Source organism: Mus musculus, chromosome 10 (genome assembly GCF_000001635.26).
Source record: "Mus musculus strain C57BL/6J chromosome 10, GRCm38.p6 C57BL/6J".
NCBI lineage: Eukaryota > Metazoa > Chordata > Mammalia > Rodentia > Muridae > Mus > Mus musculus.
The window spans coordinates 58543559-58556155 of NC_000076.6; the positions used below are offsets into that span (position 1 = coordinate 58543559).

The 12597-nt window shown below is 41.9% G+C and overlaps 1 protein-coding gene and 1 pseudogene across 7 annotated transcripts in view; both read left to right on the forward strand.

The window, feature by feature from the left end:
* Ccdc138 (coiled-coil domain containing 138) overlaps nt 1-12597 on the forward strand; it is a 78546-nt gene that overhangs the window by 45860 nt on the left and 20089 nt on the right. For 6 of the 7 annotated variants that reach the window (XM_006514273.4, XM_030245353.1, XM_030245352.1 and 3 more), the window contains one exon: nt 1359-1551. The exons of the other annotated variant lie outside the window; for it this stretch is intronic. In XM_006514273.4, coding sequence (XP_006514336.1) covers nt 1359-1551 — 193 coding nt within the window. The remainder of the gene's footprint in view (nt 1-1358; nt 1552-12597) is intronic. 7 annotated transcript variants of the gene reach the window in all.
* Gm18042 (predicted gene, 18042) lies at nt 11707-12500 on the forward strand (annotated as a pseudogene).

Sequence of the window (12597 nt, forward strand, 5' to 3'; positions counted from 1 at the left end):
ATGGATCTCTGATTTGAAGCCAGTCTGGTCTACATAGCAAGTTCCAGTTTGTCTGAGGCTACACAGAGCAACCCTGTCTCAAAAAACCAAACAATCAAACAAATAACCTTATTATGTGCATGCACATTTTACCTGTACGTATACCACCACATGTATGCAGTACCCGTTGATATCAGAAGAGGGCCTCAGATTGGCATGAGTTGGAGTTATACTTGTGAGCTGCCATGTTATGCTGGAAACCTAACCCCGGTCCTATGCAAGAGCAGGAGGTGCTCTTAGCACCACACCAGCTCTCCAGCCTGTTCCACGTGGTACAACTTTGTTGGCTGGTGGATATACATTCAGGATTATTACGTCTTCTTGAATATTGACCCTGTTTCTATTATGTAATTTTCTTTTCATTGTGATCATTTTCTTTAATTTTTTTGAATGACGCAAGTTTTAATTGTTTTAGACTTTTAAAAATAGGAACATTCTGAGCTTAGAATCAGTTTACAGATCCTCATGAAGATGGAAAATTATGAAAATCAGTGATAAGGGCAGGAAGAATTAAGTCACAACACGGAAACCTCTAAGTTATTTCTAAGTCTAGCGTAAACGGTCTCGTTTCCAGTACTTTGAAATGGCTTCCTCATGTTTGTGTTATGAGACTGCAGAACACCACCAGGTTCCATATTATTGTAGAGATACCATTATCTCTGTTTTGTCCATTTTCTTGTTGCAATATATTCCATGAGAATTTTCCATGATTCTCACCCATTATTTTTTTTTTTTTTTGAACTTACTATGTTTTCAGAGTCCCTGGGGGTATCTATAAGCAAGACTGATCTGAAAATGTGAAGTCAGTCATTTGACAAGCAAACCCTTCTGTGTCCTTGCCCAGGACATGGCCTGGGGCTGGGGCTGGGGTTGGGGCTGGGGCTGGGGCTAGCCTAGGGCTGGAAGGAGTTAAGTTAGTCTTGGTTCCTGGGAACCCGGCTTTTCCTCCTTGAAGAGACTTGGGCCATCTGTGCTCAGTCTCTGAGGCTTCCTCTGTGCAGCATTGCTTGACAAGCTTCCTGCTGGCTCCACCCTTTCATCTGGTCCTCTGAGAAAACCTTGGGATGGCCTGGCTCCCAAGAGGAAAAGTGGTGAGCTCACAGGACTCCAACTCCCCTTTTGTGGTATTTTTCTATGCCAGATTTGACCTGATCATAACTTCTTAAGAAAACATTTCAAGAAGAGAAGTCCATACTTGGTTTTTAAAAGTTAATTATATAGTTGTAATTGTAATTTTGCTTATTTTCAATTCTATTTTTCATGTTTGCATATATTTGATCAAACTGTTTAAAATAGATGATTGCATATATTTTTAATAGCAATCAACTATGGCATCAACATTGAGGAGATTGGGGGAAGACGTATTTAAAGGAGTTACAATGAAAGGAACTCAGGATAATTCTTTAGAGCATTCTGTGGAGAACAAAGCAAAGACAGCAGTGTTCTTCAAGAGCTCCAGCTTGCCACTGAGATTCTTATCAACCTTAATTGTCCTCAGAACGGTCACTCAAGGTAAGCATGATCGTTCACTGAGTAAAGTCATGAGCAAATGCTATAGAATAAAGCATTTCTTTTATTGCCAACTATGTTCAACACTTTCAGAATGCGATTTTGAGTTATTTTATAATAGTGACACATTCTGAAAACAATTAGTTGTAATTGCTGAATTTAAGAAAATAAAGTCAGCCAGATGGTGTGAGGCATTCTTGTAATCCCAGCACTCCAGAGGCAGGGGCACAGGGGCAGGGGCAGGGGCGTGCCGGCAGGGGCGCGCAGAGGGGCAGAGGCAGGCAGATCTCTGTGAGTTGGAGGCCAGCCTGGTCTATAGAGAGAATACCAGGACAGCCAGGGCTACACATGCAACCCTGTCTCAAAAAAAAAAAAAAAAAAAAAGGAGGAGAGGAGAGGAAGAGGAGGGGGAGGAGGAAGAAGAAGAAAAGAAGAAGAAAAGGAACTCTTTAGATTGTCTTCAGAGTATTGCTTTCTTTTAGAGCCTTTGTTGATTTAGTGTTGTTTTGAGACAGGGTCTCTCTATGTAGCTCTGGCTGTTTTGGAAGTCATTATATAAAACAGGCTGGTTTCAAACTTGTTCGGGTCCAGGAATCGTCTCAGAAACCCAAACCAATCTCAGTCAGACAGGGCTAGTTTATTGAACAAATGCTCCAGGACTGGCTGACCAGAGCCATGGTCCAGATTTGGGAACTGAACCGTGACACTGAGTTAAGATCCTACAGGGTTTTTAAGCCCCAAATCCACAAACATCTGTGCCAAGTTATTTCTCCAATCAGGATTTAGGGATAGCAGATTTCCTTGGGAACATGTCTTTGTTGTACACTGATCTTGCTCCCATTAGCTGGAGTATTCAAGTGTGGCAGGGGACTTAACTTGTCTAACATTTATGTCTTAACTTGCCAACCAGAATGTCAGTTAACCACGTGCATGTCTCTCTCTGCCAGGTAGAATGTCAGTTCCCAAGGAGGTCTTGTGAACTTAAACTTTACTGGACCACTACTCAAAATGGAAACCTTATTCCAAATAGTTTCTTATATTGGTGCAGGTGTCTCTCTTATGTTGGAATCCATTCCAGAGACAGCTTATAAAAAGCAGATACCATACAAAGCTTGTACACAGATGCAGGAAGTTCTGTTGGATGGTTAGTTTGGGTCCAAACTAATTATGGGTAACTAAACAAACCAGTTCTCCTGACTTCTATCATGATTGGTTTCCAAGAGCACAGAACATATGTAATCAAACTGAATATGTAGTCAGACTTGGCATTAGAAGGTTTCCTAGTAACAGCAGAAACATGAGAAAGTTTCCTTGTAATGGCAAGCTAGCCAGGTAACAACTGACAGTTAAAATTTGACCTAGGCCTTAACACATTCTGTATAGGTTTTAACATTTTATCTAGGCCTTAATATTTTACCTAGGTCCCATCAGTACTCATGGAGATCCTTTCCCTGCGCCAGGGCACCAGGGGCTGGGGCCAGGCCGGGCGAGTGCTGCGAGGACAGGAATGGAATTGCTCCCCGTGTTCGGTGGCTTACCTGAGCTGTGGGAAGTGCACCCTGAACTCGGTTAGGGTTAGGGTTAGGGTTAGTGGTGGGACTAAAGGCATGAGCTGCCATGCCCTGCCTTTGCTGATTTTCTTAGATCGTATTTTCATGTGCCCTTTGCTACCTTTGTATTGTCACCCAAGTTTAAATTGTTGTGTTTCCAGTAGAGAACAGGATAGGAAACTATTGCCTGTAGGCTGATATTGACTTGTAACTAGTTTCCTCCATAGCCACACTCATTGGTTATGTACCATGTATGGCTGCTTGTATGCATGTATGGCAACTAACACAGGTGATTAGTTGCAAGAGACTACATGGCTCTAGAGCCTGTACCGCAGTAAGGCTCCCGAACCTTACAGAAAGAGCAGCCTTGCACAGCCTGTGGGTTCACTGAGTGGGGCTCATTGTGTGTGGCTCATTCAGTGCTTGGTGTGTGCACAAGAGTAAATAAGGCAGTGAAGGAGCAAGAGCATCACTACAGCAGAGTCAGACAGGATTAATGCCTATTTGTAGTGTCGCTATAACCAGTTATCTCTTTCTGATTGGGTAAAAAGAGGCTTTTCATAAAAGGGAGGAATGCCAGCAAGTATAGCATCCTTCTGTCTCTCCTGCGTGCTGACTTATCGCAGTCAGAGCAGTGGGTTTTCTCCCTGGGTGTGGCAGTGGTGCAGGGCTTCCTCTGCAGTGTGTTCTGCTAAATCACTCCTGATGGCTCGAAACCAAAGTACTAATTCTAACTTATGATTTGGTTACTTTATGTTTCTGAGTCTCAAATTTGTAGTAATAGACCTCTGATGACTTTGAAAGATCACTTATGAAAAGGTACTATTAGCCCAAAGTAAATTCACCACAGACCTATCTTGGGAACTTTTCTGCACACGCACACATATTTGAGCAGGCAGCCCAAAGCCGCATATAAAAACCTGTACATTCACCAGGCAGTGATAGTGCACACCTTTAATCCCAGCACTTTGGAGGCAGAGACAGGCGGATCTTTGCGAGTTCAGGCCGACCTAGTCTACAGAGCGACTTCTAGAGCAGCAAGGGCTGTTATACAGAGAAACTATCTAAAAAGACTAAAGCCAAACCAAATCAAAACAAACCAAAAGAAAAAACTAACCAAAACAAACCATGTATATTCTCCACAGGTAAGTAAAGTCAAGATGGGGAACTCAGAGCCACTCGGTTAATCAAGGAGAATATTCAGAGTCATATGTCAACATATATAATAACATCATCTAATGAAATGTAATGATTGTAAATTTCTTAATTACATTTTAAAATTATTTATTTATTGGAGCGTGCATGTGGAGGTCAGAAGATAGTTTCTGGGAATTAGCTTTTCTCCTTCCAGCATATATATTCTGCAGATCAAACTCAGGCTATCAGGTTTGGTGGCAAGCACCTTACCTACTGAGCCCTCTTGCCAGCCCATAACGTTCATTCTTGGTAAACTCTGAAATAGCAAACGTTCAATAAGGTCTATTTATTTGGTGTAGAGAAATAAAACTGAATAAGATGCTCTTTGTCCTACTTCTTGTGTAGTACATTTAACAGTACAGAATTGAACATGCTGCTGTGTGAATATTGGAAAGCAATAGAGAAAAGTATAGGGTTTTATAAAAAAAGAACTAAAACAGTCAGCAAAGGAGAATTATGGGAAATATGCCAAAAAGATGACAAATACCATAATTAAAAAGTAAAACTTGTCTGGTTGAGTAATATAATTATTTTCTTCCTACAGGAAATACATTTTATATAAAAATAAAGTAAGTAAATGAAACACTAAGAAAGGAGAAACAGCACAGTAGCTGGACATGGTTGCTCGCATCTTTAAGCCCAGCATTTGGGAGTCAGAGGCAAGTGGGTCTTTTGAGTTTTGAGGCCAACCTGATCTACATAGCAAGTTTGCAGGTCAGCCAAGGGCTGCATAGTAAGATCCTGTCTCAAAACAAAGAAAAAGATAAGATATAATATTAATACTAGATACAGCAAATTTCTGAGGACAGAATTCCTGGAGATAAAGCAGGCTACCTCATAATAACTGAGTGGTCAGTTCATCAAGAGAACCTCATGATCCTTTATGTACCTGATGGAATTGCAAGAAGAAACAGTAAGTCCACAAGTATGGCCAGTTTTGACAACATTGCTAAGTAGCTGATTAAATATTAATAGAGAGTACAGATTTAGGGACTGGAGAGGTTGTTCAGTGGTTAAAGTGCATATTGCTCTTACCAAGCCTAGAGTTTGCTTCCCAGAATCCATACTGAATGCCTGTCAACTGGCTGTAACTCTAGTTCCAGGAGACATGACACCCTCTCCTGGCCTCTGTAGGCACTGCACTTATGTGCACACAGCCACACACATTCCCACATATATTCATGTATTTCAACAAAAATAAGGGACTATTGCAGATCTCAGTCTGTAGATTATGACCCCTTTGGGGGAAGTCACATATCATTTATCCTGCATATCAGATATTTACATTACGATTCACAACAGCAGCAAAATTATAGTTATGGAACAGCAATAAAATAATTGTATGGCTGGGGGGGAGGGGCTCACCACAACATGAGGAACTGTATTAATGGGTTGCAGCATTAGGAAGGTTGAGAACCACTGGGCTAGAGCAGTGGCTCAGCAGTTAGAGCTCTGAGAGGACCCAGGTTTAATGCCCAGCACCTACATGGTAGCTCACTGTGTAAGTCTAGTCCCAGGGGATTCAAGGCCCCTTGCTGGCTTCCTTGGGCAGTGCACTGTGGCAGACAGACAGACATGCAGGCAAAATACCCATTTACACAAATAATAAAGTAATTTAAAAAATAAATCTTTTTTAAGTAAAGTAGGTTTGAGCAACGTTATCAACCAACTTGATCTGTTTATAGAAACAACAGAAGAAATCACTATAATGCTCATGGTTAGGACATTGGCCATAGGTCATAAAACAAACTCTAATAAATTTAAAAAGATTTCGACTGATAATCAGAAAACCTTCAAATATTTGAAAAGTAAAGTACTTGTTTGTAACCCATAGATCACAGAAGATGAAAAGAAATGAACTCAGAACATTCTAAGCTCCATGGAATGTGGGGAAGGTGCCATCCAAAGGCACCACATTACTTCAAAACAAAGGGGAAAGCAGTAAAGCAAATAAAAAATAAATTGTAAGATTATAATCACAGGCGTATTTCTGAGTTCGAGGCCAGCCTGGTCTACCGAGTAAGTTCCAGGACAGCCAGGGCTACACAGAGAAACCCTGTCTCAAAAAACCAAAACAAACCAAAACAAAAAACCATAAACACTATAGCATCATAGAAAGATAATAAAATTATGCCGGGCGTGGTGGCGTACGCCTTTAATCCCAGCACTTGGGAGGCAGAGGCAGGCGGATTTCTGAGTTAGAGGCCAGCCTGGTCTACAGAGTGAGTTCCAGGACAGCCAGGGCTATACAGAGAAAACCTGTCTCAAAAAAGAAAAATAGAAAGAAAGAGAGAGAGAAAGAAAGAAGAAAGAAAAAGGTTATAATCAGCAGAAGGAGTCTGGAAATAAGAAAATTAATGGAGAAAAGTCAGTGAAGACCAAAACCTTGTCATTGAGAAAGCTAATAGATAGCTTTATCCTGGACAGGATAAAGCAGCACCCTTACCGCTCCCGAGGAAACGACATATTATTTCAACAGTAGCAATACCTAATCTCCTAACCTGGATGTTCTATGTCTGAGTAGAAGTTGGCTTTGTAGTTGCTAAGGTTTCCTTTAGGGAAGTTATAGGCATACATGATTTTACTTAGCGATTTGTACTATGCATTCAGTGGAAATGCTTCTAGAATAAAAACAGGAACTGTATAAACATGTGGGAGACAGAATACATAAAATAACGTAGATTGTATACTAAAAACTAAAATTAAGTTGAGAAGCTGAAGGTCAATAGGCAGACACATTTAGACAGATGTACTTTGTTCATGGACCAGGAAGTTTACCACTTGGTGCCGTTCTTTCCAAATTAGTTGCTGTAACCTCACAGTGATCAAAATGGTATTAAACTTTTAGGTAGAACTTGATAAGCCAATTTCAAAGTTCATACAGAGACCCAGAGGATTTAGAGTCCTTAACACAGTTTCTTTTATTCTACCTGACTTCCAAAGAGTATGCTACTGGTGTAAAGCCAGACATCAGTGCGACAGGATGGATAATCCAAGACAGACCTACATGCACATATGGCCAGCTTATTTTCAGCAATGTGTCATGTCCGTTCACCAAGGACAGGGACAGTCTTTCCTGAAAATGACACTAGAGTGATAATATATCATACGTGATCATATAATATCAGATGTGGGGTGGCGGGATGGGGCACAGTGGGGTGTGGGTAACTTGTACTCTCACATACACCAAAAAAGAAACTCAAAATACAATGCAAACCAAAATTAAAACACTTGAACTATAAAACCTCAAGAAGAAAACACGAGAGATTATGTTACTGAACTTGGGTTTGGCACAAAAATTTCCCCCCTTTTTAAATATGGTGTGTCATAAAACCCAGACTAGCTCCAGATTTGCTATGTAGCCCAGGCTGGCCTTAAACTTGCTATGTAATTCAAGGCTATCTCGTGATTGTGGCAGATCTCCCAACTCGGCCTCTACACCTATAATACTGGAACTATAGGTGTATGTCGCCCCACCAGGAAAAAATATTTTAAACAGAGCATAATTGTCCTGATTTAGGAAATGATAATTTGACTTTATCAACATGAAAAAATCTGGGAGGCTGGAGAGATGGCTCAGCCATTAAGAGTACTTGGCTACTTTTGCAAAGGACCTGGGTTCAGTTTCCAGCACTCATATTGGGTGACTCATAACTATCTGTAACTCGAATTCCAAGGAGATAAGTTGCTTTATTTTGTCTTTCATGGTCACTGCACGTACCTGGTAAAACTATTATACACAAGTGGGTACACATATACAAAATACATACATTTTTAAAAATTTTAAATTTTGAAATTTCAGTGTGTGTGTGTCCAGGTCAGGTGTGTGGAGATCAACATTGAACGCCCTCCTCAGTCACGTTCCACCTTAGTTTTTGAGATGGGTTTTCCAGGCAAGCTGGGAACTTACTGTTTTGCCTAGACTTGCTGGCCCTCAAACCCTAGGGATCCTCCTGTACAGTTTCCTGAAGATGGGATTATAGGCATGTGGTGCCGTTCCTCGCTTTTACATGGGTGCTGGGCATTCAGATTCAGGGCCTCATGCTTGCACACCAAGCACTTTACCAATTGAGCCATCTCCCCCACCTTCAAGTGTGTGTATTTAAACATATGACTTTTATGAAAATCCGAGTTGCAGACTGAAATTGCATGTCCAAGAAAAAGGAGTTGATGCATAAGAAGACAGCCTCATTAAAATGGTGAGAACAGTTAGACAGAACCCTCATCAAAGAAGACCTGCATGGCAAAGATGCACATGTAAAGATGGTGGGCATCCTCCTTCAGGAAGCTTCCAGCAATAGCCAATGTGATCACTGTGGAAATTAGGTGCTGCTGTGATGAAATGTCCTGACAAAAGCAACGTAAGAGAAGGGGCTGATCCTAGCTCACCACTCAGTACACTGATCTCAGTTCTCCGCTCAGTACAGTCAGTGTAAGGGAAAGGGGCTGATCCCAGCTCACCTCTCCAGAACAGTCCTTCGTCCACTGTGGTGAGGAAGTGCAGGCAGCAGGAGCTCAACGCATCTGGTCACATTATACCCAAACAGAAATCAAAGAGCAGTGAAGAAATAGACTGTAACTCAGGCCCTTTCGTAGGCCATGTTACTGATGGCTCTAAATGTCTGATTGTGTGAGTCACCTCGCCCGGAACAGTGTGGACTGTTGTGACTTCCTCACGGAATAATTGGGTAGCCTATTAAAAATTACACACCATACTGTAACACATAAAATGTAGCATGTCTTATTAGCATGTCCTATTCATTCTGTCCCAGTGCATTTTCCCAAGAGAAATGAAACATACTTTTACACGCAGGTCAGTGTGTGATTAGTCCATAGTAGCCTCCTGGGTACTGCCCCAACCTGAAAATGATCCAGATGTCCATGAGAGACTGAATGAAGAAAGAAATGATGCTACAGCCATAAAATGGAATGCTACTCGGCAATAAAAAGGAACAGGCACAAGCGAGTCTAAAATAATCATGCCAAGTGAGAGGAGCTAAAATGCATTGGAGACAATTACTTAAATATATTGTGGAAAATACAAATACCTTGAAATGACAGTGATGTAGCCTGAAAGGACAGAAAGTGCCACCCCATGACAGAAACCTTATTTTTTTTAAATTAAAGTATGCATCATTTCTCCCCTTCCTATTGACACAAACTTTTAATGATTGCTTAGATCTAGAGTTGGTGATAGAAGGAAAAATTATGAAAGGTTTGAGGAAGCTTTTTGGAGTGACAGATGTAATAACAGCCACAACTGGAATAAGCTTAGAGGTATGAAAACATAATAAATCTAAGAGCATCGAGTACACAGTAATAATCATTCATTGTTAGGTTGGTGAATTGGTGAGTGTTTTAGAGTTACATGCAGTGATGTGGGTCAACAATAGACTACCCAACTATTCCACACTTAAAGAAACACAGGAGACACAAAGACCTATTCCAAAACTCCACCCTAGTGGGTGGTGACTTAGGAAAGCTGAACCCTGAAGTTCTTGCCCAGATTGCAGGCAGTGCCACCAGAGGGTCTCCTTTATATGCCTACTGCCATGTTTTCGTAGTACGTAGAACTCAGCTTCATAAAGACATTGTAAGCAAGTCCGTAACATACTTTGAGCATGCCTTCCCCCATACACCATTCTCTCCCCTTTCCCTTGCTCCTTCCCATCCGTCCCCTGTGTTCCCCAGACAGCACTGCATTACTTTCATGCCTTGTGTGCATACATGATTTATATAAAATCCAGGGCCCACAAGTAAGGGAAGACAAGCTGTCTTTCTGAGACAGGCTGACTTAATATGGTAATTTACTGTTCCATCCGGTTTCCTACAAATGACAGTTTATTCTTCTTCATGACTGAATAAAATTCCATTGAGCATACATACCACATGCTCTCCACTCCTAGACACACCCAGGTTGGCTTTATAACTCAGCTTTTGCAAACAGTACCGCAAGTGCAACATTACTGTGCAAGTGTCGCCGTGATGGGTACTTGGACCCCCTGGGGAAGTTCACATGAGTTGGGTAGCTGGGCCACAGAGTACATCTGTTTTAAATTTTTTGACATACTTCCAAACTGGTTTTCATAGAAGCTGGCCAGGTTAACATTCTCCCAAGCAGTGTATATAATGATCTAGCCCTGAGGTAGGGTTATGTAGGGGTGTGTGTGTGTGTGTGTGTGTGTCCTGAATTTTTTGCCAGCATTTATTGCTATTACTTTTCTTTTTAGGTTTCATTTATTTATTTTATGCATATGAGTACACTTTTGCTGTCTTCAGACACACCAGAAGAGGGCATCATATCCTATTACAGATAGTTGTGAACCACCATGTGGTTGCTGGGAATTGAACTCAGGACCTCTGGGAGAGCAGGCAGTGCTCTTAACCATTGAACCATCTCTCCACCCAGTACTTCTTTTCTTAAGGACTGCCATCCTGACTAGGGTGAAAAGGAATCTCGTTGTAGTTCTATTTGTGTATCTCTGATGGCTAGTAAAATTGAACATTTTTCTTTATGTTTTTGTCCACGTGTGTTTCATCTTTTTAAAGAACTGACTGTTTCTTTCATTGGCCCATTTATTGATTGGGATTTTAAAATTTTCTTTTTATTTCACTTTTGAGCATATAACCTCTGTAAGGTGTATAGTTGAAACCGTTGCCCATTCAGAAGCTATCTCTTTGGTTCTACTATGCAGATGCCTTTGAAGTAATGATATTGCACTTGGCATTGTTTCCTGAACAGTTGGAGTGCTTTCCAGAAAGTTGCTGCCCTACCTACATTGCGGGTGTCCACCCTGCCTTTTGCTCTCCCAGTTTGAGTTTGAGGTCTTGCACTGAGGTCTTTGATCCATGTGGAGCTTCTTTTTGTCATAGGACGAGAGAGGGGGATCCACTGTCATTCTTCTACCTGGGAATGTGGAAGAAATATTCCAGTTTTGGGGGCACATTTTTGGAAGAGGCTGTCTTTATTATATACTTGGCATCTTTGCCCACATTCAAGCGGCTGTAGCTACATGGGCTTATGTTTGAGTCATCTGGTGATTTTTAAAGCTGTCGCTCATGAATAAAAGGAATGTACTACTCTCCAGGAGGCATATAATTAACTGCCTAACTTACATCACCTACAGCATCCTTTGTCCTTAAGCACATCTATATGCTTATCTTTTTTCTTGAACTTGTAAATTTTTTAAAGAATTGCATAATGCATAGAATGCATCTTGCTTATGTACCCCTCATCCTCCTCCTCCGTTGCCTCTACCCTAACCTCTCCTAACACCCCCCTCTATGAAATGGATGTTCTCCTTTTAAAATATTTCTGATCCCCTGCCATACTGCCAAGGACACGTCCCTACCAGTGTTGCTTTTGATTTCCATTTGTAACTTAGAGGAAACGTACACAGTGTACAGAGTTCTTGATGTTCGTAGATGAAGGAAGAGGATGTCCTCAAATTCCTTGCCACAGGAACCCAACTTGGGTAGAACCAATGTTGAATTCTAGATGGTGCATCCGCAGAAGGAAAAGTGATGCTATCTATTGACATCTTAAATCCGAGAGGGCCTGGGGAAGTTGTGGTCTGCAGCTCGAGCTATCATTGCCTGCGGATGGCTTCATCATCTTCTTTGGGAACACTAGCCAGCAAGCCATGCTGTTGTTTGCTGCTGCTGTCACCAGGGCCACTCCAATTGCTGCCTCCTTCATTCCTGGGACTTTAACCAACCAGATCCAGACAGCCTTTATGGAGCTTCCTCTTTTGGTGGCCACTGATCCTACCAGCCCCCATCTTATGCCAACCTGCTTATCACGCTCTGGGTAACACAGATTCTGCTCTGCACTAAGTGGACAGTGCTACCCCAAGCAATAACAAAAGGGGGCTCACTCAGTGGGTCTGATGCAGTGGATCCTGACTTGGGAAGTTGTGTGTATTCTTCTGTGGGCACCCGTGGGCGGTCACGCCCAGTCTCTTCCTCTACAGAAACCCTGAAGAGATGGAGAACAAAAAGCAAGCCACCACTGAGAAGTGGAATCAGGGTGAATGAACTATGCCAGCTCCTGAGTTCACTGCTCCTCAGCAGTGGTCTGAAGGTGTGCAGGTACTCTCTGTGCCTCTCCAAGAGATCTCTACTGAGGACTCTACTGAGTGCCCAGCTGTCCCCCCGAGGACTAGTCAGCAGCCCCACATACGGGCCACTGAGTGGTCATGAGCTTTTCTACACACATGTGAGCAAAGGGAAGGATGATGGAGGGAAAGAAAGTTTCTAAAAGCTGGAAAAAAAATAACACACTGAATCAGAGTAGGAGTGC